Consider the following 25259-nt stretch of genomic DNA (forward strand, 5'->3'; position numbering starts at 1 on the left):
ATAAAACCAGCCCTCATTGCTGTCTATAGCAACTAACCCAGTGTGCTATCTTCTTCACGCGGGGTTTGATAGATCTTCAATTTTTCAAACATTTGATCCCTTCACAATTAACAGTTTAATAACAACAATAAAGAAATCAAAACAAACCTTAGTGCAAAGTACAACTATTCCATTCTTCACACACAACCTCTTGAGTGTCAGTATTTCTCAGTCTGAGTTACATTTTTACTGACCATACATCCCTTGTGCAGATTTAAAAAAAAAAAAAAAAAAAAAAAAGGAGGAGGGGGGGGTGTAACCTGAATCAGCTCTCTGTCACTTTCACTCAGCAAGAGAACACTGGGGTCAGGCGGGCTGTACTTAAAATTATACTACAATTCCCAGAATCACTCATCAGTTTCCCATCATGCTTAATTCAAGTGTCTAGAGAGTTTACAAAGTGACAAAGTGGCTATAGCGTGGCTGTTACTTTCAGTCAGTCTACATTTAGTGAAATAAGTTGGAAATAACTATTATTTGTGCCAGGGAGTGATGGGAAATGTAGTGATTTCCCCACTTGAGGTCTACAGCCCACCTGATCTCCGGGACCCTGTTTCATCGTAAAAATAAATGAAATGAAGCACATCATAAGCCAGTCAGTTCCTTCATTTGGGAGACTGAGACGTTCAAGAACGACTGTGTCATTCTTTTGACACTTTCTATTGTCACCAAGCTTTTCAAAACCTTTTGTAACTCAGAGCATAAAGAAAAAAAAACAAACAAAAACAAACAAACAAACAAACCCACACCTCACATACACACTACACTCTGGGCATTTCTCATTCACTAGAAATGTCCCTCACTTGGGTTCACTGGAAAGACAATTGAACACTGTTATAGGGCCTGGTAAGCAGCACAGCAAGTTTTTAATTCTTATAGACAAACTCAACTTGTCTCCTGACCAGAGCTTCATAGGGATTTCTCTCTGTGATTATGACATGACTCAGCTCAGACCAGGACGTCACAGCCCACTGGCTGAACGGAGGCTTGTGTGGTATCTAGCATGAATGTATCCTTTAATCACCTTTCATTTAAGGCCTTAAGGTTAGATTTTCTGGTCTTTTTTTTTTATTTATTTATTTTTTTTATTTTAGCTCAATCAAACATTGACGCTGTTTTTGGAGAGGGATTTGGTAGATTTCTACTCTGAATGATACTGACTTCTTACACGCATTTTCGCATTCACTCCTCTCACAGGGGGAGTCTCAGGTCCCTCTAGCCAAATACATGGAAGTCACCAGAACCCAAGTGTTTTTAGGAGGGTTAACACACACAACTCATAAATAAGTACAGACTCAGGGGATAGCTAACTGAAAATAGCTTATTTTTATCACTGACAGCCACAGACTTCTTAGAAATCTTAAATTCTTCCCTTTTTTTGTGAGGTGGGGGGTTGAGAGGGTTACTTGAGTGTATTGTTTTTTTTTTTCTATCAATCTGATGTCTGAATATTTTTCTATCCTCTCGTGGTAGTTTTCTTTTAGCCAAGTCTTCAATATGTTTTTAACACACTGGGCAGTCACTCCAAATGGGTGCAAGGTGTCTATTTGACTTCTAGGATAGAGGGGTTGGACTCCATGATGGCCACAATGATTTTGTCGATGTAGTCCTGGAGTCTGTAGTTTATCTCCTCCTGTTTGTGAATAGCTTCCATCAGCTGGAAACATGGACATACAGGTCAGTGAAGTTAAAAAAGAACTGTCTACTGGAGTTCAAATTCTAAGATGAACAGTTACCTCTGCACGAGACACAGAGTTGATCTCAGCTGCCAGGGAGTCGGAGAAGGAGGCCGACATCAGGTTTTTAGCTCCCTGGATGCTCAGGTTGATAATCTGGCCATTTAGCTCGTCATTCTGCTCTTTCAAGCTGCGGTTGTCCTAGAAAGGTCCATCATTTCAATGTGACAGCATCAGAAAATGTTGCTAATATTAGGTAAAGAGGAATAGAAATAAAGAAAAGTCAGAATTTTTGTGCTACCTGTTTGAGTCGTTTGATCTCTTGCTCCAGCTCAGCTTCGCGGGTGCGGGTCTGGTACTCCTGCAGCCCTGCACTGGGTGACCGCCCTCTCTTTGCTTCAGCTTCCAACTTGTAGAGCTGTAAGTGCTCAAGCTGTTTACGTAGGTCTTCAATTAGCTGTGTAAGAAATTAAGAGACATTAGTTAGGAAAGTCATTAGTTATATGGATGGGTCATAAGCTGTGCAACTTTACACTGCGTTGTGATATTGAACATAAGGAAACCTGCTCCACCTCCTGTGTGCATTCTTTCTCCTTTTGGCTCTGGTGGCGCTCGTGGCTCAGCTTGTCAGCCATCTTCCTGCGGGACTCTGTCTCTTCATTCAGTCTGTCTGACATGACTTCTGTCTCATCCTGCAGCTTCTTCTTCTCCTGGAACGAAAAAAAAAAAAAAAGACATGGTACTCATGAAAAAGATTCTGTATGAACCAAAGGAAGGAAAAGTAAACCAGCATATTTTTTTCATTGCACTCACCTCCTCTAGTCGCTCGATGTTTGCTCGTAGACAGGGGACACAGGACCGCAGCTCGCTGTTCTCCTCATCCATTTGCTGCATCCTGAGAAAGAAAGATGATACATCTTGTACTCACTCAAGCCAAAAACCTGCAGTGCAACCACAAAGTAACAGCTGCTATCGCTGCATAATTTGGTAATGGCTGACAGCGTGGTACCATATAAAGACAGCGTATGTTCAGTGGCAGACAAATGCCAGTGGGTGGTAGTATGGAAGCACTACTCCTCTAAACTGTGTGTCAGACACTGGTGTTAAAATGAACAAATGTGTTTTAATGAACCATATAATCAAATACAAAAAAATACTTTAAAAACTATTAGGAAATCACACACCGATGTGTTACATTCATTTAAATTGATAGTGAAGCCTATTATCAAGAACATTTCAATGGCTGATGGCTTATACAATTAACCAGGTGGTAGGGATAAATATAAATTACAACATAAATTGATCTGTTGTATGGTAAATAAATATATTTTTATTTTCACGTTGTCAATAAAGATATTTACAAAAAGTCAGGTCTTTACACATTAGCTCACCTGGCCTGAAGGTTTTCCAGCTCCAGCCCCCTCTCCCTCTCCAGCTTACTCAGAGCTTCCTTGTGGCGACGAGTCTCTTGCTGTAGTTGTTCATCAGCACGGAGCTCCTGCTCCTTCAGTTGCTCCTCTAAGGCATTTGCTCTGTGCACCAGCTGAAGGTTCTCCTGGCGTAGACGAGCATGCTGCTCCCCTGACGCCTCAGACTCTTTCTCTAGCTCCGCCACGCGACGTTCAAGAAGGAGCACCTTTGAAAAATATACATTTCATGGTTAGCAAAGCAAGTGTTGCATTACTGGTGTGTCTGTACTCAGTTAACTTTCTCACCTTGTCTGTGATGTCATTGTCAGCAAGCTCCAGGATATCTCTCGTTAGGTCGCTCATTGTGTCCAGAGTCATTGAGCTGTTCTGAAGCAGATGTCTGTGCATGGACAGGAAAGTAGTTGGCATTTGATAAACTTGTTTTCTAATGTCAAACAAATATTTATTACATCTTTCCTACCGAAGTTTTGAGAAAAAAATTTTGCTTACCTTGCTACTTTCTTGCTTGACAGCCTCTTACCAGCACTGGATGGGAAAACAAAACAGGAAAATGGTCAGGAAGAGAAAAAGGGTTAAGGACAGATGTCATCTCCTGGTGGTCTTCTTATCCACCCCAGCCCTTTCTTTGACAGCAGAAGAATCTCATTCAAGGAACAAGAAGCAAGAAGAGTTCATTTCTACACTTGCTAGACAAAGCTCGGAAATGTTCACACATCACAGCAATCTACACAAACAAGCAGCATGTATGAAGCTATACATATACTAATCTAGGATTTGTTTTAAGTCACAGAGCTCTAATAGACTGCATTAAAGAAAGTTTTTAAATACTCTTTTAGTTAATTATGAGTTGAACAGTTTGGTAAAGAGGTGAAAAAAAGTGCAATAGGATTTGAGAGTTGGTAAGTTTCTGTAATGCAGCCAATGGTGTATAATCTTGGATCAGCAACTTTGTTCTGATTAAAAGCAGGTTCTTGGACAAGCATCACTCCACTACAAGCTGGCATTTTTAACTTAAATGAAGCATGAAGATAATGAAATAGACACCACTCACCTGTGATACACACAAGTTATCATTTTAGAGTTCTACAACCACATTATAATTAACTACACATGTACAATAGATCTATTCATGTGAAAGTCATTATGGTCAACTGGAAAATGATAATTTTTGCAGGTGATGAAAATGGAAGGACATGGTTGCTGCAATGTATGAAGCGCAACATTGCCTTTGAATTTGAAGTGAATTTTTCTATGAATAATTTCTAAATGCTAACATAAAGAAACACACACCATGTTGTTGCCAGTCCAACACAGCATGCAAACATTATGAAACCATGCGCAATACTCTATCTATTCAGCACTGCAAACACATCCACACAGCTTACAATCGGAGTGGGTTGTGAATGATGTGTTACCTAGTCATCTCAAGGAAATTGAGGCGAGTGGAGAGGTCCTCGAGACGACTTATTTGTTTGTGACACTGGCTACAGAAAAAGTCCAGCGCCTCCTCCCTGAGGAAGCTCTGAAAGCAGTCAGGGAGAGGAGCAGGTACACTAGAAAGAGTAAACAAGGAGGAAGAGGAGGAGGAAGTGGTCAGTGATGGACAAGAAGGGCGAGGGAGGGAGGAGCTGTCAGTGCACTGAAGTGAAAGGGGACACTTCTGGGCTTGCAGGTGGTGTTGGTGAAATCCACAGAAAAGTTTGAAAGAGTAAAGGCTTCAGTGGGAGGGAGATGTGAAACAGGCTGTGCAGTGTGGTTGGTGTGTTTGTGATTTGTTTTCTGGACAGAAACAAAACATTCTGGGATAAAGAATGTACTGATCTCTCTTCAGTGCCGTTAAAATTTCTTTCCCTGGAACTAAACATTCTACTGTATTCTGCCAGGAACTCAGACAACCTGTGATACTCGTACTATTTTTCAAACAGATATGAAAACAATGGTTGCGTATTTCTTTGTTCGGAGTTTGTCTCCTCATGTCATTGTTCATTCTGGAATCAAGTCACGTCTGAATTATGTAACAAACTGGCACAGGTTCCTGTTAATGTAGGCAAAAATGCTGCGTTACGTTACAGAGTTTGATATAATGTTACTTGGTGGTCGTGTGCATTGTTATCACTGTTTACTGACTGCATGAAGGTTGTGATTAAAAATGCTGCAATGATGTAGTCGAAGTGCTGTGATATGCAGATAGATAAATAAGGGGGTGTGTGTAGGCAGCACAGCTATGTGTGCCAACAGTGAGCAGGAATGGCTCAAAACAGGGTGACGCATTCACACTGAGTGGGTGAAGTTTGTGGGTTGCAGTTTTCTGTTGTTTTTTGTTTTTTTTCACCATAACAAACTGGCAGATATGCGCTTAACTATGTGATGTTGTCTTTTCAATTAAAATCCAAAAATCATATTACATATAATCAATTTGTAATCAATTTATTTTAAGTATTATTTTTGGAGCTTTTTATGCTTTTACTCATACGGTAAGTAGAAGAAGCAAACAGGAAGCAGGGAGAGAGAGAGAGGGGCAGGTGGATGAACCCAAGTAAACTCAAGAAGATAATGATGACAACAGAAGAGGAGGGAGGAAAGAGATGACTGAGAAAAGCAACACTGGACGCTTCAACACATATCTATTGTGCCATAAAGAGGAGTTTATGTGCATGGCTATGTTATGGTATTAAAGAGTCAGCCTGTAGCTGTACTCCAAAAGCTCAAGGCAAAACTTGTTAGGTGTTTGTCTTCTACTCATCACAACAAAACATCCACCTTATGCCTGTCCCAGAACACTTGGCAACAGACTCCTCACTTGATAAGTAAACATTTAGATTGAGAGAAAATGCTCTTTAGCAACTTTGGAGGAGAATCTTTACCAACATCCACTTTTTCAATATCTTAACAGCAGAAAGAGTAAGTCTGCCTAAATGAACTTTGTATTCATTCCTTTTATCTTCCCCTTCAACAAGCAAAGGACTCAGGAGTGTAAAGGACATCTGCAGGCAATTCTTATCAGTCTTTGACCTCAGTGTTCGTTCAAAAAAAAAAAAAAAACATTCTCTGAAGAATGTACACTGAAACAATTGGTCCTGGACAGTGCGGCTGCAACAGTGTCTCATACATCCCAGGAAGAAGTGATAAAAACTAAGCTGATGCCCTGCTGCAAATTAGATTCATCTTTACATGAGTTAAATATCCTCTGGGGGCTCTCATTTCGCAAGGAGAATTATGTTATTCTTGAAAATCTCTTGCACAACAAATGTAAAATGGTTTGATATTTTTGTTCTCCAGAATTAGTCAAAACTGGGTGGTGTGCAGGGAGGAGAAGCTCATACCTGGGAGACAGAAGTGAGGAGCCATTGACCTGCTCAAGGGGCTGCATTAGAGAGGAGTCGCCCTCCCCCTCCGTCCCCTCCACGCTGCTTTCCAGTAGCAACTCTGAGGTATTGCTTTCCCCAAAGTCCTCAAAGTGCTCCTCCTCTCCACCAATTACTGTCACCAGGGAGTGGTTATGGAGCTCAGAGTTCAGGGAAAACCTGAGGGAGACATAAGAATGGATTACTGTGGTAGTCTGTGTTTGTTTACTTGGGTAAACAAAAACAGTGGCGTTAAATTAGGTCAGAACCAAAAATAGGGAAAAATATGTCAGATTTAGAAAGAATAAAAATGGATGACCCACTCGATATAAATACGATCCTAACTATCCATTTAGGAAACCACAATCTGAGCCAAACCAAACATGCATTTATTTAGAGTATTTAGAGAGTTATTTAGTAGAGCAAAATATGAGCCACAGTATCTGGGTAGCAAGCCCTAAAAAGGCTGGTTTAGGATTGGGGTGTAGGACCCAGAAGCACAGAAATAATTAAAAGCCTACTGTAAATCCCACAAATGTATAATTAATCTTCCCCGCGGGAAGAAAATCAGTCTGGACATCTTCAACAAGCACTGTCTTCAAAGCTAATCTGTTAATTCACATTAATCCCAAAGGCCACTTTGGCAGAAACAAAATGTTTTGTGACTCGCTGGTAATGCAAAACCATGACGGCAAGACGTCAGAGGAGCTTTCACAAGGTCTGATGTGGGTCAGGCTTGACTATACTGTGTGCAATTTTTATAACTGGCAAGTTATTTTACACAATTTGAAATTGATAATGATAAAAGAACCCCTTGATCATCCTGCTGGACAACAGGAAAACTAGCCTTTCCCGTTGTCCACCAGGATGTGTTAGAAGTCTTAAATCAACACAGGACGAGGATGTCCAAATCAGCACGAAGGTTTGCTTTCTCAGCAGAGAGAGACAAAGCCCATTTTAGGGGTTTACAACAAAATGCAGTCCATTTGTCTAATTCAAACCTAAAACATCACTTTTATTTACAGTTCCATAATCTGAAATTACAAAACTGTCCAACTTTGCAAAAGCCTCTTGACATTCCTCAGTCTCATTTAATCAGACAATCGTTTTGAAGTCACTTACCCTTTACTCAGGTTCTTATTACTTGGCCCCATATTGAGGTCCCTCACATTAAGTGATGGTGAAGAGAGGGAACGCATCTTTAAACGCCCTCCACTGCTCTGGCGTGAAAGCCGTGGAGCAACTGGAGTTAAAACCCCAGACAACCAGAGTGGAATCCTGAAATTTCACAGGTTAAACCAATTTAAAACAAAACTGAAACTCTCCTGTTTGGAGAGTAAAAAAAAAAATAAAAGGGGATCCAGGCTTTAAAAATGGTCAGGTCTGGTGGTCCTAATGAGTTGCCAATCTAAAGAGCCACATGATCGATGGTGCATCGTCTGTGTCACCCAAAAGATTTGAGGCTGTACCAGAAAGGGTTGACTGAGGGAGTGGGTTAATCAGATTTGAGGCTAAGCAACGGTCAACAGACAGTCCTGCTGACCTTCCAAGGACCAAATGTGTGCAGGGACACAAGGGTAAAACAGAGGGGGTGGGGGAGTGGGGGAGGCTAATCCTGTTAGATTCCTAATCCCCAGTCCAGTGCATATTCTCAGAACAGCTACATAGGCTGCAGCAAGTGTTCATTTGGCTAACCTGGCCGCTTGGAAAAACTTTTGTTTCGTCCCTGGACTTGGTGCTTCTCACATTCAATGTAAATAGCAAATTCTTTCTCACTTTTAAACCCCTTTATTTGACAGATTTGACAGTGAGGAATATTATGATTGTACAGGCAAGATCAATGAAAAATCAGAGTGGGTTTTCATTCTCAGAGGCAAGTCAACAAAGAGGTTCCAAGGTTTTAGTAAACATACTGCTGAGATGAGTGAAAATAACGATCATAGAGTCCAGCAGTATGAGTGTTACATTCCAGTGAGCAGCTGACGTAGCAAGGCAATGTTTATGAGTGAGTCGAAAGGAGAATCAGATCAGATTAGCCCATGACAAAGACTAGGGAAAAAAGGGAAAACAAAAAAAAAAAAGCAAACTCAACACTTCCTGGAATTCAAGGCTCAATCACAGAGTGGGAAGTCCAAAAACATCCATGTCAGGCAGACTATTCCAACCCGTCATCAAGCCGGACAGACAGGTCACACAGTCAGCAAAGGTCTGACTGCTTTGCATTTCCTTCCTAGTGTTTGCCTTCAATACTATCAGCGTGAAAACTGTGCAGATACATGGACCTCATCTGCAGCAGCTACCCTTCTTTCAGAATAAAGCAAAACTGATCAAACCACAATACACTTATATTCAAGGAAAAACATTACAAATACAGCATACTGCGATCATTATGTATACTATCGGTTTATTTTTCCAAATATGAAAACTAAAGCAGTATTTTCTCAATATTGAAGCAGTAATAAAATGAAATGAAGTGAAATCAGTTATCAATAGGCTCCATCATTGTGTATCTGTTGACCCTTCACACCTTAAACAGATTCAAAAACTACTGTTTGCTCAATCCATAATCATGTCTACTGGCCATTCAAACGAGTCATAATACACTAATACTGTATTTGAGTTAGTATGAATTAAAATCCAACACCTTACCAAAGAGAGCCATGATTTCTTTTCGGCTATTTCAGCTATTGAAAAACCAACTCCAGCATGTAGCACAGACAAACAGCCGTGTCAGTAGGAGATGCTGATCACACCAACCACACAATTTGCAAGACATTTGCAATGCAGAAGGCGTGAGTAAGAAGCATAGTTCTTACTATTTTGACAGCTTTGACCAAGCTGTGCTGATGACAGCTCAAATTACTGGGTATTTTCCAATGTAATCGCACAGAAAAGAAAAATCCAACATCATCAAAAGCAACCACAAGACATAAGAACATATGATAAGCAAACATTGTTTTGACCCCCCCCCAAAAAAAAAAAAAAAAAAAGTCAAGGAAAATATTTCACTTACTCAAATCATTACAGGTTATGCTAACCTGAGAATTCAGAGAGGATGAGTAGATCTCAGTCTCTTCTCAGACCATACAAATGATAAGCCACTAAGATACTGTCAACGGTGAAAAGTGGTGGAAGGAATTCGTGCTCAAAGTTTCTCACATTTTCACAGTGCAAATTTAAAGTTATCTCTGAATGAGCTTTTCCTGTTCAGCCTCAAAGAAAACATCAACAGCGAATGACCCTGGTGATTATGGGAAATGTCTCAAACTGCCTGTAACAATGTATGACATGAGTACATGAGCGGCTGGATTTTAAGAACAGTTCAGGAAAAAAAGTAAAAAATAAAACCGCTGAATATTGCACACACTGTGTCAGTAAAGTTGTAGCTTCCTTTTAATCTGCCTGTCTGGTGACCCAAATAGAACCTGAGGGATCCAGCACTGGGCACACAAGACTTGTAAACCATGTGGTCTGTGTGAAAGGTCAGTGCAGAGTAACTCCAAGGCTAACACTAAGCTGAAAATTTGTACAAATCTAACGTAAATTCTGTCTCCATTACTATTTGTGATGCATGACAGTCAGGTTCAAAACTAACCTTCTCATTCTCAAATGCACAATAGAGTATATATGTGTTAAGGAATTTTGAGCACATAAGCTATAATCGACGTTGTGCTTTTGGTAAGCTGAGGGTGAAATTTATACTGACCTATTTCCGCCGTCCTCTGGATCATGCAGTGTGGCCTCAATGCCGCTGTCCGTCTCCACATCCTCATGCATCTCAGGGGGTACGAGGGCCCCTGTGTCCTCATCAGTGAAAGTCTCACATTCACTGTATGTGCTCTCAGAGCCCAGGTATGCACTGTCAGTCACCTCATTTTGCTGTAGTAAAAGAAAAAGAGCAGGAAGGGTCAGATTAGAGATTGATTTAATATTGCAAATCCATATTGATATGAATAGAGCTAAAAGCAGTGCATGAATGCAAATGAAGGCTCTATACTTACCAGAGAGAATTCAGTATAATCTGTATTTTGTGATATTCTTTCCTTACATAAAGGATAATACAACAGCTTCAGAAAGATTTGCTATAATAAAACAATACTGTACAAACAGCAAGCCGATGCTCAACCAGCTGTAACATAACTTTTAACATAATTTTAACAGTGTCTCCAAAAAACTAACTAAATATCTGTTGAAAACTGGTTTCCTTTCTTAAAGGTAATGAAACAAAGAAACATTACAACAAACCTGTTTTTTCAATAAAGACAAAAACAGCAGCTATTTCAAAAATGATCTGTTTTCAGTCTTCAGGTCTGGCCAGTTGGTAGTGATACCAATTACACCAATAACAAGACGAAGCATCATAAACAGAGTCTGCTATGATTCAGATGTCTGTTCCAATCACAACCTGCTGCATCAACACATCAAAGCAACAAGTCCCCCCCCCCAAAAAAAAAGAGTAAGCTAAAGGCTTTCCCAGAAAGAGATTCCAAATGTTCAAAACAAAATCCACAGACAGACATGCCAGCAGAAAAAAATGTAATTCTATCAGCAACTAGAGCCATGTTATCAGGTATCAGAACCCTGACACAGCGATGAAAAAAGGGAGTTCAGGAAAACCAACATACCATTATATAAGAAGCATCGGGAGACACAAGCCCCAGAGAGCTATCCACCGTGCCCAGTAGCATTCTCTCTGTCAAGTCTCAGTGACAGGAACGCTGGCCTGCCATGAGAGCCTGGTAATACCTAGAGCTTCCTCACTGTCACTCAGAGGGAGTGGGAGTACGTTGGAAAAAATGGAAACACTGTAACACCTTGTACAGATCCGCTGGGTGGCCAGAGGGGTGGAGACAGAGTCAAAGTCCAAAGAGTAACAGAAGTCAGCTGTACTGCTTAATGAACTGCTGCCAGCTTTCAGCCCAGAGTTACAACAGCAAACGATCAGCTGAATAACTTAAATCTTTCTTGGCTCCTGGGAGCTTCACTTCCCAGCCCAATGGGACAGTATAAATCATTAAGCCATGTTCTAAATATGTCCGACTGCATCATGAATGAGGGTAATATTGTACATCATAACAGCCTGTATAACTGTGGCTGTGTGCCAACAGAAAACAAACAATGTTGTTAAGCTGTAAAACTCAGAGGTGGTGTAAGCCGCAGACAATAATATTAGTTGTAAATGGAAAGGCTTTTACTGATGTTGTGTTTCTATTTATGAATTAAAATGTTAGACTTAAACGTGAAACCAGCAGCAGTAAAAAAATATTTAGTAGGAGAAAAATAGCAGAGATGGGGCTTTGCTCTTTTCTAATGCCCAGCTGCAGTTACCCAGCCTTACCTTGCCTGTTTTGAAAGCAAACAGGACTGGAACAGCACAGCCATTGAGAGAGAGAAACCCAAGGGAAAAACAAGGCAAAGGACACAGGTGTGGCGACGACTTCAAACATGTACAAACTTCCCTCTAACTCTACTCGTTGGTTCCAGTAAACAGCAGCTATCGTAGCTGGAACACTTTTTGTATAAATATATTATATATGAATGACCAGTTATATCACCCTCTTAGTTCAGACTGAAGTTTAATATTCCATTATTAGAAACACCTATATTTGGTTGGAGCGTTTTCCCTTTTTTTTTTTTTTTTTTTTTTCCATAAATTCATTTATTTTTATGTAACTGCACGACAAAACAATGATGTACAAACACTATCGAAATAAAAGTGTGAGAAGAAATCCAAACAAAACCATGAATTTTTTGGACAAAAGAAAAATGACCCAAAATTGATGCATTTTATATTTGAATACTGATAAGATGTGTAGTGGAAATTTTCATATTAATAAAGTTAGCCTTGTGTTATTGCATTCAACCATGGAAGTATTCTCTGTGCTTTTTGTTGGTGTCAAACATTTCCTGTTGCAAATGAGTGTTTTTTGATCAGATAACTTCACTGACCCCAGTCATAGTGGTGTACTAGTGTGTAAACTGGCCTTAAGTTAGGGGGTGAACACATCTTTTGTTGATTCATTTTCATTTTTCTGCACCTGGTCTGTGTAACCCTATAAATACACGTGTGATTTTCTCACGCTGACACTCTCTCTTAGCACACTCCCTCCCTCTGTTGGTAGACAGTCTTCCTCTTGCAGGAATAAAGTACAGAAAGGATTATTTGATCTGTTGGATTCTTTATTTGGCGTTCACCACTGAAAATTGACAGCCCAGGTGCCTCACATGCTACATACTTATTCTATATCCAGACCAAATGGCAAGTAGAATAACTTTGTATTATTGTTGCTATAATTATTAAATTAAAAAATTTAATTATTAAATTTTCTTCCTCTAGTCCTCATGGTGCTCTGTCATTTATAATGCATGAATGCTCCATTATAGCAAGACCTGCCTTTGTGTTCTGCATGAATTATAAACTCATGCAGAACACAAAGGCAGTAAAATGGATTGAAGAGGGGAGAAATCCATTTGCATTTTTGACAGAAGTACATGCCCCTGCACTTGTAAACAACACCAAGAGAGGGTGCTAAGACAAAGCAGTATGCATCACAAAAACAACCACCATAGGCCGGCAAGTGCTTGGATTGCACACAACAGCAAAAACACCAATTTTGCGGAGGCCAGCAACAATGATGGTTAAATATACAAGTTGCATGCCCAGGAGGAGAGAGGAATTCCAAATATGCCGATTGCAACTGTAAAAATATGAAGCTACACACGTAAAAACTCTAGCACATTCAATGTAATCCAATGTTTGTCAAAGAATACTCAAAAGCTTAGCTTTGCCAGATGCTATTTAGTGTCAGCCAAACCAGGGTGTTTCAGTCTGTGGAGTATTCACAGAGAGTTAATGATAGCTCTCCAAACCAACCAGCGAATTACAGTGGGATGAGTGAGCGTGCACAGAGAGGTCAGTCTGTAACCCTCACACTGTCCTGTTGGGTGCACCAGTGGGAACTGAGGGCACAACAACTGGGCCACTAACACAAATAGAAAGAGGCTGAGATATAAGGGCAGCACCTCACCTCATCGTACTCCTCTGGACAGCCCACAGCTCCATCCCCAGGACTATAGTTTACATTGTAAAGTTGTGGCTCTGGACCTGCAGATATGAAAGCAAAAAGACCGGTTTAATGTCTGCACAATAAACACATGTAGTCAAACAGCAAGGAAGGCTTCACAAACACAAGGCTGGTGTATACAGTACTAACGTCCATGAACAAACAAAGCTGTCATGTAAATAGAAGAAAGAGGGCAGCAGGTATATGAAACAGGTCAACAGCGAAACTGAAGTCAATGGGCTCTATAGAGTAAAATAAACAGCACCAAGAAAAGTATTCATTCCCTCTCTCATTCACGGAGAAACAAATTATTAGAGACAAACTTTACTCTTTCTCGTGTATTATTTAACTAATAATGAAAAGATAATAATTTAAAATTAATGCCTGAAAGTCGATATTCATTTTTCATAATCAAATATGCATTCATGTTGTCAAAAGCACAAATCCTGAAATTCAATTTCACGATGCAGTGAGCATTTTCTTCTGAAATGCCTCAAATGATCATGAGTCTGTCAGAAAAATTTTCACATACAGTTGACACAGGTATGGTCTTATTTAATAATAGCAGGTGCTATTTCTAATTTAGATTTGCATTTTGAATTAAATGAAAATAATGTTACTTGGATTGTTTATTTAAAATGCTAATTTGGCCTGACACAGAATATATTTTTGCGTCAGGATTTAATTATTTTAAATTCTCTCATATCTGTATTAAATATTCTGTCACATGATTTAAAGAAATACATGTTACTCCATTAACACACAGCCTGCAAATATTAATATTTGGCAACGAGATATGCATGCTTGTAATGTGTTCGCTCAAATATATAATCAGGACATTCAAGACTTTGTGTCCTAGTTGTCATATTTACAGCCAGTAAGTTCAGGATGATGTGACAATAAACATTATGTAACGTTTACACGCTGAATTTCAAAGTCTGTAACATTAGACAGATGTGGCCAACATAAAACAATAAAAAAGGACAAGAAGCAGCCCATAGCGAATTTAAATGTCAATACAGGCCTCTGTTGAAAGGGCCTTCAGAAAAGTAATGCAACCTGAGACAGACCAACAAGCTGGACATCCATCAGCCATTATCTAGTAAACAGAGCTGTGAAGAGCACCCCACTGGGAGAACTGAATACAAACAGCATTCTCTAAAGCTGCCAGAAGACTCAAGGCTTTGCTCCCATTGGTCGAGTTCAACAGATTGAGCTTCGATACCTGCATTTGGCCATTTGAGTGAAATGAGTCTGAACTAAATGGGGCTGTGCAGGAGCATCTAGTTTGTTTCCACACACCTACACTCTTCAGGGCATAATCTCAAAATATCAGAGGACACAGATACTTTCTGTTTTGTATTTTTATTGTTCCTGACATGTCAGAGTCACTGCAGAGGATCAAACATTTCTATAGTTGGCCTTCCTATCCTTATTAAAAAGCAACCCTTTCCACACACAAACAGTCCAAAAATGATCTAAATTAGGGTGTGCTTTGCTGACTTGTTAATATGTCTACGTTTTATCAATCTGAGAGCACTGAGTTCCAACTTTTCACAAGAGGGGGAAAAGCAGAGAGGACAGGGCAAAAAGAAGATAGTAAATAATTTAGGTGAATAGGACTCTGTCCAAACCCCATCACTCTGCCACTCCTGCTCAGAGTCCTCGCCAATCAGCCCATGTGTCTGTGCTCATGCTTTCCAGTGCATGACTTATTAATGGTCTGAGTAACCAGAGCTGTGCAACCCAGAAAGCCTTGGGAAAGACTTCCACAAATCAATACACTGGTTGGATCATGGCAAACAATGCACTACTGAAATGACATCACCACAACCTTTACAGTGTCAACACAGTCAGTGTTGTGTATCAATCAAACCATTGTGCATCTTTCACTCACTGTTGTGACCAAGGAAATTATTTCAAATTTAATTTCATAAGTTGCATAATATTGAAATAGTATTAAAAATGTAAATACAACCAATTAGATCTGTAAGCAGAGTAGCAAAATAGTTAAAGAAACAAAACCATCACATTTGTTGCACATGACGCATGCAAGATTATGGCAGATTATGTCCACATATTTTTAAAAGATAAGCTTCACAAATCACTGAATGCTGAATCTTCAGTCTAAAAAAAACTGCTGTATTTGGGCCACAAAAAGGTGAGACTTGATCAAGTTTAAATGGAAAAATAAATGTGGTTACTTACAATAACACGTGGAGAATATAAAAAATATGTGAACAGACACACATGCAATATTATCCAAGTGAATTTGACTCACTTCCATTGCTAATTGCAGAAATTCCTCGGTGGAAGTCTTCAAAGCTGATCACTCCCAAACCACTGGGATCCAAAAATTTGGTCAGATCCTTCACCTGAAAAATTAAAATGACCATAAAATTAATAACTGATTTCAACTTGGCAATAGAAACCCTTCCATAACCCTATCATTTGGGTTGCCTGGATGATGTAATAGATGATGTAAGGGGAAGTTTTACAGGGAAAAATAATGTTTGATTACTAACTTCAGTGGAAAGGAAAATACAGGCAGAAGAACAAAGCAGTACTTTATCTGAACTCAAAACTACTTAGACCTAATTCCCAAGTTCACTTCATTCACATGACAGTTTGGCTGCAGAAGATCATCAACTTTTGATTACAGCAGCAAAAAGCCACCAATAAAACACTTATAGAAGAAGAAAAGCAACTTTTGCTTTGGACTGGATTTTGCTGAATAGTGACTTCACAAGGATTTTAGAGAGTACCAAGGGCCCTGTCTTCATACTCGGCATATCTTAAAACAACAAGGGAAAAAAACTGAGGTTGTGTTTCTCAAATAACAGATTTTTACTAGACGACAGCCAAAATTCATTCAGAATGTAAAGCAATATAGCATTTTTTGCAGAGACAGGCTGCTGCACTCAAGTTGGGTTACATAAGCGCACCTACATACAGTATGTTCCCACAGTCAGTTACCCTGGCAACAAGAGACACTGCTTCAGGAATCAGAGGACCTCAGATTGATTATATATATATATATATAGAGAGAGAGAGAGAGAGACACACACACACAAACAAACAACAGTGTGATGTTGGTTCCTATCCTTAATGTATGTAAAATTAAATCTAATTTCATCCTACTGAGTCTTCACCTGTACATGACCTTGCCATATTGGGGTGGTTAATGTTTTACTCTTCAGCAAACTGGTTCCTAAATCCTATATGCTTCTATTTTCAAAATTATTGGTGGAGTTGAGAATTTGACATCTATTTAAAATAAATGATAGCTTAAGCCAAATCTCATCCATCACAAACATTATACTAACCCATTATTACAACATAATTTCAGGCCAGTATCACTGACAAAATTAGCTGGGAGGGAGCATGAGAGGATGTTAGGTGTGGTTTCTGTGGTTTTAGGTCACTTATTCCTTAAGAAAGGAAGCACACAACATGAACATTTTACAGTGAGTTTCATTCTCTGCGCAGCTTCCCTCTTCCAAACTTTTTATATCGCTTACACTTAAAAACAACTTGATCTCCTTACCATTGCTGAGCTCCGACTCAGCAGGCTGAGAGGGCTGAAACGCCTAATAAACTGCCTCTGACAACCCGTGGCTTACAAGCTGAGTTTGGTGAATTAAACCCAGCTGTATTTAGCCAGAGGAGGGGAGTGGCTGATTTTGCTGAATGGTGGTTTACACTGTAATGTTAAGTTTAGCATGTGGAATCAAGGTACATCCCATTCCCATCTCTGCTATGGTAAAACATTTCCACACAGTAGATTTGCTATATACAAAGATGCAGGGTCTTGTTAAAAGAAATCTGTGGGTATTGCATTTAAAGAAATACTTACATTTTGTTGTTTCACTATGGCGCATTACAGGATATATGAATCTGTTCAGAGACACCTCTGCTGAATTAGGTGAGAAAACTGAGGTGTAACTGAATGTTTGTGGTCTAAGATGGCATTTTAGCTAAATGGTTAGGATGAGGAGTGAAATAGTACTAGTAATTTGTCTGCAGTAAAAATCTGACAGTACAATTAACTAACTCTAAGGACTTTTACAGTCAAAGTAAACGGATAAGTCAAAATGTACTGTAATGTGATAATGTGATATATCTGCGGCCTATACCTGAGTTTTTCAGTCTGTGCAGCAGTGCCAGGCCCCTCAGGACTTGTGAGCAGAGCCTCTAGGCTATTCCTTGGTCTTGCCTAAAAACCAAAGGTGATTTTGATTTCAGTTCAGTTGTTATTTTGCCCCAGGATCCTGGGAAAGCCTTTGAACAGCTGTTGTACTGGCAAACTACCAGCAGTCAACACCTATTTATTGAAAAACTTTATACAAAAGAAATATTTAAATAAATGGGTGTAAAGTAATTTACCAAATTTGCCACTAAGGAGACAAGTACATGTCTCTTTGGTGTTAATTTTTGGCTCAATCACTGTAACAGTTAATTTAAAATGTTATCCTTGGCATTAGTAATGTGCATTGTTTCATCCAACACGCACAGCACGGAGAGACATCAGTGAAGCTGCGAAAAAACTAACTGCTAATGGAACGCTGTTGTATTGCTTAGCAGTGAAAGCCGTGTGGTTTTTCTGTTTCCTCTATTTGTGTCTAATCATTGCTGTGCAACGCCTGACCGCCTCCACATAGACCACTGTTGTGCATAACCCCATGGAGAACACCACTCTTTGGTGAAACTCTTGCCTGGAGGGGAATTTCACAATAGCTCCGAAAACAAAACTCTCATAATCGTAATCATAAGGCCAGTGGTTTCCAGAAGAGGACAAAAAGGGCAGAATGGTGTTTGAATATAAAATGTTAAAGTACATGTACACTAAGTGAAGTCAAGAAGGGGACGATTCAGGGCATGGGACATTCCATTGAGGATTAGAGGGGCAGCACAAAAAGCAGCGGGTAAGGGGTGGGAGGCTGGGTAAAGCAAATGGGAGTGACAATGAACAAGGGAGACCCAACCACAATGCAGTTCAGTATGGCTTTGTGAATCAGGGTCAAAACCAGAAGTGGAGGGAGCTTTTCAGTGACTAATTTCACAGAAATAGTCCATGCTTTCAGGTCATTCTGCTTGACCTGAAAGCAGAGCATTTTATTAGAGCATTTTATTTCTGTTTTTAAATCAAAAGGTTTTAAAGGGTCATATCCGCATACCTAACAAACACTGTTTTCCTCACCCAGTTCAAAAACATATAAAATAAAAATATACCACTAAACGATATTAAATGAGATGGCTTCATGACATTCATTGGTACAGGCTACATATCAACCCTCAATTATTAAAATCAATTCAATAATTGTTATTTTGACAACTATGTTTCATGCGGAAAAGCTGTAGAGTCACTAGTGAATTATTATAACTAAAGAATAAACATTGGAAATTCAGAGGGGAATATATGAACTCAGATTGTGGGATGGTGTTTCCGTAGAAGAGTCAGTTCTGCTTCACGATTCTATATAATGCTCATATTTAAACCACACACAATGCACTGTGTGTGTGTGTGTGTGTCACATGTACATAGTCACTATCATATCCTGGAATAATTCTGAAGTAAACATTTGCATGCTAGCATACAAGCACCAGGTGAACAAACATGCAAATATCTCATGAATACCTTCCTGATGTCTTAATCAGGCTGCTAGGACATTTGCAAAGATGTCCATATGCAAGGCCTGCCTGTCGTCCTCAACCACTATCAACAACACAATCCAGCTGCTATAATATAAATACAAACACAAAGGTTACTTAAAAGCATGGCTGAAAGAATAATAATAATAATAATAATAAATCAATTAAACTTGTAAACAAAAGAAAAATTTACTATACAGTATATCAAAATGTGTCTATTGTACCAACAAATTATTCCATCTGATAAAACTCCATATGGGATTCCGAGCTTTGCCCTTAAACCTCTAATTACTACAAGCAAAATTATATATTACCATTGGATGTTCATTTGGGTCAGTACAGAGAAAGAGACTGTAGAGACTAAAATGCATGTGTTTCCACAATGGTCCACTGTCAAATTTCACTAATCAGAGCCGCTCAGGTGTAGAACCTATTCAAACCACCTTTATCTCCATTAGACCGAAACACAAGAACATGTCAGGGTGAAGTTTATTCAAATATGGAAAACACATTAGGACATGTTTTCCAAACTGATAAATTAAGAGAGAAGCAATTTCTACCCAAACCACGAATCAATCGCATTGGGTGTTTGTCTAGTTAAATCAGACCTGGCTTCCCCACAGATCCTTGATTTCAGATAATGGAGGCCATATCTACTTAAAGGTTACAGGCATTATATGACATTCCAAAAAGTCTGATGATAAGTCTGTCTGCTGCCTGCTCGCTTGCTTATTACGAATGAAAAAGGCAAACGTGCCAAAGCCACAGTCTGTCTCTGATCATGGAAGGACAGAAATCTGAGAGGAGTTTCCTGGAAGGGCATATATTGGCGCCTGCTCATATCTGATAGTTAAACTAAAAGAAAAATGCAAAAGTAATCAACCTGAAGAATCTGATTAGCTCTCCCAAAGAAACCTTCAAGAAGCTGAGGGCTAAGGAAGCAGCTGGAATCTTAATACTTGAGAGATTAAGTACATGCAATAACAAAAAACAGACCACACCTATGAAATAAAATCACTTTCCAGTGTCACACAAATGTGTTACTTTTAGCTCTGCCTGGCCACACAACAGGTGGAATTGATTTACATTAGAGTTAACATGACAAAAGCCCCACTTTGTCCCTGAAAACAAGGTCATTGGGAGTTAGTGGATAGCACACAAACCATGAAGTCCCTCTGACTCAGGAAAATACATTTTACTCTTAATCCTTCACAATTCCCTGCATGGGGAGCCACAGATATCTACGGCTAGACACGGGGCAGATGAGGGGCAATAGAGGGGCATTGAGCTGGGAGAGAAGGGATTAAAAAGCATTAGAGAGCCAGCACCACACTATGTGTATAGTACCCATGCACATCCAAAGGCCATGTATAGAGTTTATGAATTTTTTTTAATTCCCTGGTTAGTATTAAACTAACCAGCAAAAGTCTTAAAAATGAAAATAAAAAATATACAATGTGACAACATTTGTTTTGTGGTATCCTAAATAGAGTTAATATGTTGAAAAAGCTCACTGGGGCATTGCATATGCTGTGATCACTTGTTGAAGCTCAGTCTGATTATTGTAAAAAGTTGAAACAAACATGTCTAACTGGAAAGATATTAGCATGTGTCAGTAGCATGTGAGATCTGTGCCAGTTTTTTATACTTTGTAGATGAGACCGACACCTTAATCTTCTCAATACCCTTTTTTGGTGTGTGTGTGGTAGTTGGGGGGTTTGCATTATCTCTTGACCTGTAAGCAATTCAAATTTTGCCTTGAAAAATTTAAGTTAAATTCCTGGTGCCAGGCAGATAGAACAAATGGGTGTGTGTCATGGGTTGAGGGAGACATCAGCCATTTCACAGGAGATAATCCCCAAACCACAGGATATGCAAATTGGAAGATGAGTGCTTGTCATCTGACAAATGGAGGGGTTCCAGTCCTGACAGAATTTATTACAGCCAATATGCTTGACAGATTTATCTCGACCATTACCCAAATCCAAGCTCTTGAACGTGCACCAAATACAGATGACAACTAATCCAGGCGTGGTTTTAACAATACACAGCGGCATTAGCCAATTCTATTACATGGAGTTGTGAGAGCTGCTTTGCGGGAAACAGCGTAACACTCAAGCTGGGGTCATGTTACCTCTGCCGCATTGGATATCAGGATGGCATAAACCTGATTCAGATCATGAAGACATTTAAACTAATATTAAAGTCAATATAAATCAACCACAATGCTAGTCTCTACATGAACATTTTGGATCTATCACATTAACTATCAATTAAAACGACTACCCTAGACTGATACACTGACAAAAAATCAAACAATAAACAGATTTAAATCTTGAACCAACTGGAAACACTGGGACAAGTTTATTTTAATTTACTGAATAAGGCAGACTCTTGGCAAAAAGCTCTCAGAGGCTGAGCATAAAATAGATAAGAAATTATTCACATATATGGAGTCTTATATGGTTTTACACAACCCTGTTCTCAGCATGCATTACTCAGTGGCTGCCAGCTTGCAACAGGGAAATCAACAGAAAAAAAACAAGGGATCTCACCTGATCAGCCCCATAGGCAGCAGCAAACTCCATAAACTCCTCAATGCGAACAAAGCCATCTCCGTCTTGATCTAATGCATCGAATACAGCTTTTAGCGGAGAGACATCTTCCTCCCTTGTGTTCACAGCTGAAACCATTGGCAGTGAGTCATCTACCACCATCTTAGAGAGGGAAATTGTCTCCACGGTTTGCTCACTAGTCCATCCAGCCTCAGGAGAAGTGTTCAAGTCCTGAACTGAAAAATCAAATGGGGTATCTTCATGACAATCTGGTATGGCCAGCTGGTTAAAGTCTATCACCTTCTCCTCTTCTTTCTGTTCAGTTGTTGGATCAGGAACACGTTCACCATGCACGCCTGCCTGTGGTTTCAAATCCCAAGTTTCCTGATCATGGACCTCGTCAGCAGTCAAGCACAGATCCAAAGCCATTGTTTCATTGCCCTGGTTTTTGGCTTCAGAACAAATTTTGTCTTCCATCAAATCCTTAGATACATTCTCCACACTGTAACTTTCACTGGTGAAATCACCCTCAGTAAAGGCATCTTCTTCCAGAGGCACTGTCAGTGATGAAGGTTCAGCTGACAAATCCAGTGCCAATGAGCCCTTCTCACCATGTTGCTCTGAAGTCAGATTTCTAATTACAGCAGCTCCCAAACCCCCCACCTCTGACTCCTCTGCTGATAAATGTAACAGCACACCTGTACAGATATCAGAGGCAGGACTGACTGGGCAGAGGCCCAGACTGCTATCACAATCTGGTACCTCTAAATCCAACAAAGGCACAGATCCTTCCAAACAGTCCACTGTCGTGCTGATGTGGTTTTGCGAGATGCAATTCTCAGGCAAACCTTGCAGGATAGTGCTACTGGTTACAGGCAGATCAGTCACTTGATCAGGGAATAAACCTTTGTCTCCAGTTTCAGGTGACAAAGTCCCCCTGTTCTGTGAGGGAGGGAGACCTGCCTGCTCGTGTTCTGATAGATCTACCAGCTCCTCACTGACACCCTGTGGGTTGAATTCACCTGAGGACTCTGGGATGGGACAAGGAGGGTCATTTGAGAGGAGATCTACCAACAAAAATGGATCCATTGTGTCGATCTGTGAATTCCTTGTGGTAATCTTTGATGGCGAGATAGGCATACCGAGACTCACTAGCCCAGCCTGACTCCTGGAGCCATTTGAGTCGTCAAGAAGGGCCTCCTGCGGTAGATTCAGTTCCTCAAAGGCAAAGTTTTTTCCAACTGTATCAGTGACATTTGGAGAAAATAGCCAGGATAAAGTACAGTCACTGATTTCATCAGTTCCCTCTGTTTTTTCTTTATAGGACAATTCCTCTAGATGAGTATTTTGAAGAGAGGATTCCGAGGTTGAAAACCGATCAGCCTCAAAATGCAAATCCCCACAAGAAAAATCTGAGATATTTATGAGGTTACCCAACTCCCCCGACTTGTCCTGGAAAACGTTTGCCTCGCTGCTTGCTTGGGATGTTTCATTCTGGTCTCTGTCTCTGAAATCCAAACCTGTTTGGCCACTCTTGTTTTGACAGAGATTGTCTGAATCCAGTGTGTGAAACCCAACAGGAAATGGCTGGTCTGACTCCCACTGCGTGTGCCCCAAAGGGCCAGACAGGACTGTTGGTTCCATTTATATTAAATGTTCACCTTCACAAACGTGGGAAAGCTGGTGACTCTTATCTCACTGCTGTAGTCAAGAGCCAGCTCTTCGACTTTAATGCCATGTTTTTAAATGGCATCACACATTGCCCGTGAAATCTTAAATGTGTTAAATCCCTACAAGCATCGCTTAGCTCTAATATTTAAGAAATGCGGCCAGATATTGACATTTCATAAATAACCACAAAAAGGTAAGACAGTGGGGATAATTACAAGAGGGTAGGTTGGTTAAATAAACTATGTCAGACAAGCAATAGATTAACAGTGGTTGTACTTACTATTGCCACTTCCTCCAGTCTTATCTAAACTCAAAAGTCATATTAATTCTCTGGAGAAAATAGCACTGATGTAGGTGTGTTATGACTCACTATGTCCCTCTCTGTCATGGCAGATCCGCTCCTGGTTGTTGCCAAATGTTCCAGATTCAGCTCATCCACCGCCAACATGCTTCACCTCGGCCTGAAAGCTGCTAAATTCCCCCAAATGAAGTCTCCGGGCTGAACCGACAAACACAGCTAAAAACAAGCTCCGGTAACGAAGCCGTTTAAAGAACACAAGTTAAAGCGTTAAGGCAGCAGTGTTTGTCAACATTAGCTTTCTTTTAGCCGATTAACTCATTTCATCCATCGCAAGCTAATTAGCCCAGGAGAAGTGCGGCGGAAAAAAACCTGTCAGACCGGCGTCACTCAAACGTGAATTAACTTCGACCTGTATGGCTCATGGTAAATTTCTTTCTAGTCCTCAGGGTTCACTCTATATATTGTCGACTGGCTTGTCTCAAATGAATCTTTGCTAGCAACTAGCGTTAACTCCTCCTTCGAGCATCTCGCTCCTTTCGTGCCATTGGCCAGAGAGGCTGCTAACTGACTAGCTAGCGAAATTAGCCTATTAGCTAGCTAACACACCAAACGGCCCACCCCCTCCTCCTCCTCAGAGAAAACTAAACCAAATGTTTCAGAGTCAATATTCCGGATTACGTGGGGCAGGTACGAGATGTGTCGCCTCCGTGATGGTCCAATATTGCGTCTCCAGTTTGATGCCGTTTTCCAGCAGCAGTCCACCTGTGTCAGCCACAGGACAGGCCAGGCGAGCGACGAGGCGAGGCTTCAAATTCCTCTCTTATTCCCGTCCAAAAAACACATCACTCCCGTCGAAATCCACAAGAAAACGAAAACGGGTGTTAATTTAGACCGATGAGGTCCATTATGTGGTCAGTCAGTCCACCGATGGTGGTCACATCACAGACACCGAAAGCTCTCGCATCAGCATCAGCAGTGTCCCATCCTCCGCCTCTCCTCCTCCTCCAGCCGCATACACACCACTGACGTTTCACGCAAGCGTACAAGACACCCGCAGTATCATTGGCTTTATGGCAGCGATCAGATGTCATCTTATGATGTCTGTAAACTATTTAAAACAATCACATGTATGTCAGCGCAATGAAGGTGTTTGAGGTTAGCAGAGGTCAAAGTTCAGCTAATAGGTGCGAAGGGGGGTTTTCAGCTGCCCATTGACGCTTCAGCAGGGGGGTGTGCTCTGTGAAGCCATCTGATCAACTCTCAATTTGTTTTTCTTCTTTATGGTCTAACATGTATGAGCAACATCATACTGAGAGGCAACTAATGGGGGCGATTTATCATTTGGAGAAAATTATTTTAGTGGATGCAATTGTAATGTTTTGGCGCCCCCATCTGACTTACTTTAGTGAGTTAGTGGCGTTCATGTGCTGCAAGTGAAAATCCAAAGAGCTCCTTCTAATTCTTTTTGATGGGGATGGGTCATGGGATTTTAAATTTTTTATATATTCTGTAGTCCACAAGAAAATT

At 40.2% G+C, this 25259-nt stretch overlaps 1 protein-coding gene across 1 annotated transcript; it reads right to left on the reverse strand.

Annotated features, from left to right (window-relative positions):
• Window positions 1-1033: 1033 nt before the first annotated feature.
• On the reverse strand, window positions 1034-24710 carry rab11fip3 (RAB11 family interacting protein 3 (class II)). The gene is made up of 13 exons (XM_029527613.1): window positions 21761-24710; window positions 15835-15928; window positions 13518-13594; window positions 10196-10368; window positions 6469-6669; window positions 3635-3670; window positions 3431-3524; window positions 3107-3351; window positions 2529-2610; window positions 2288-2425; window positions 2017-2172; window positions 1776-1916; window positions 1034-1696 (listed from the first exon to the last, which is right to left on the reverse strand). The coding sequence occupies exons 1-13, from the start codon at window positions 23402-23404 to the stop codon at window positions 1583-1585; spliced, it is 3195 nt and encodes a 1064-aa protein (XP_029383473.1). The 5' UTR covers window positions 23405-24710; the 3' UTR covers window positions 1034-1582.
• Between the last annotated feature and the right edge of the window lie 549 nt (window positions 24711-25259).

Source organism: Echeneis naucrates, chromosome 19 (genome assembly GCF_900963305.1).
Source record: "Echeneis naucrates chromosome 19, fEcheNa1.1, whole genome shotgun sequence".
Taxonomy (NCBI): domain Eukaryota; kingdom Metazoa; phylum Chordata; class Actinopteri; order Carangiformes; family Echeneidae; genus Echeneis; species Echeneis naucrates.

Bases quoted from the DNA above. Each gene is read 5' to 3' on its own strand.
- rab11fip3 (XM_029527613.1), bottom strand. From the start codon at position 23,404: ATGGAACCAACAGTCCTGTCTGGCCCTTTGGGGCACACGCAGTGGGAG. The intron at 15,929-21,760 runs GTGAGATCCCTT...TTAATTTTTCAG, and splicing joins CTGCCTATGGGGCTGATCAG to GTGAAGGATCTGACCAAATT. The intron at 2,611-3,106 runs GTGAGCTAATGT...TTTCTTTCTCAG, and splicing joins CTGGAAAACCTTCAGGCCAG to GATGCAGCAAATGGATGAGG.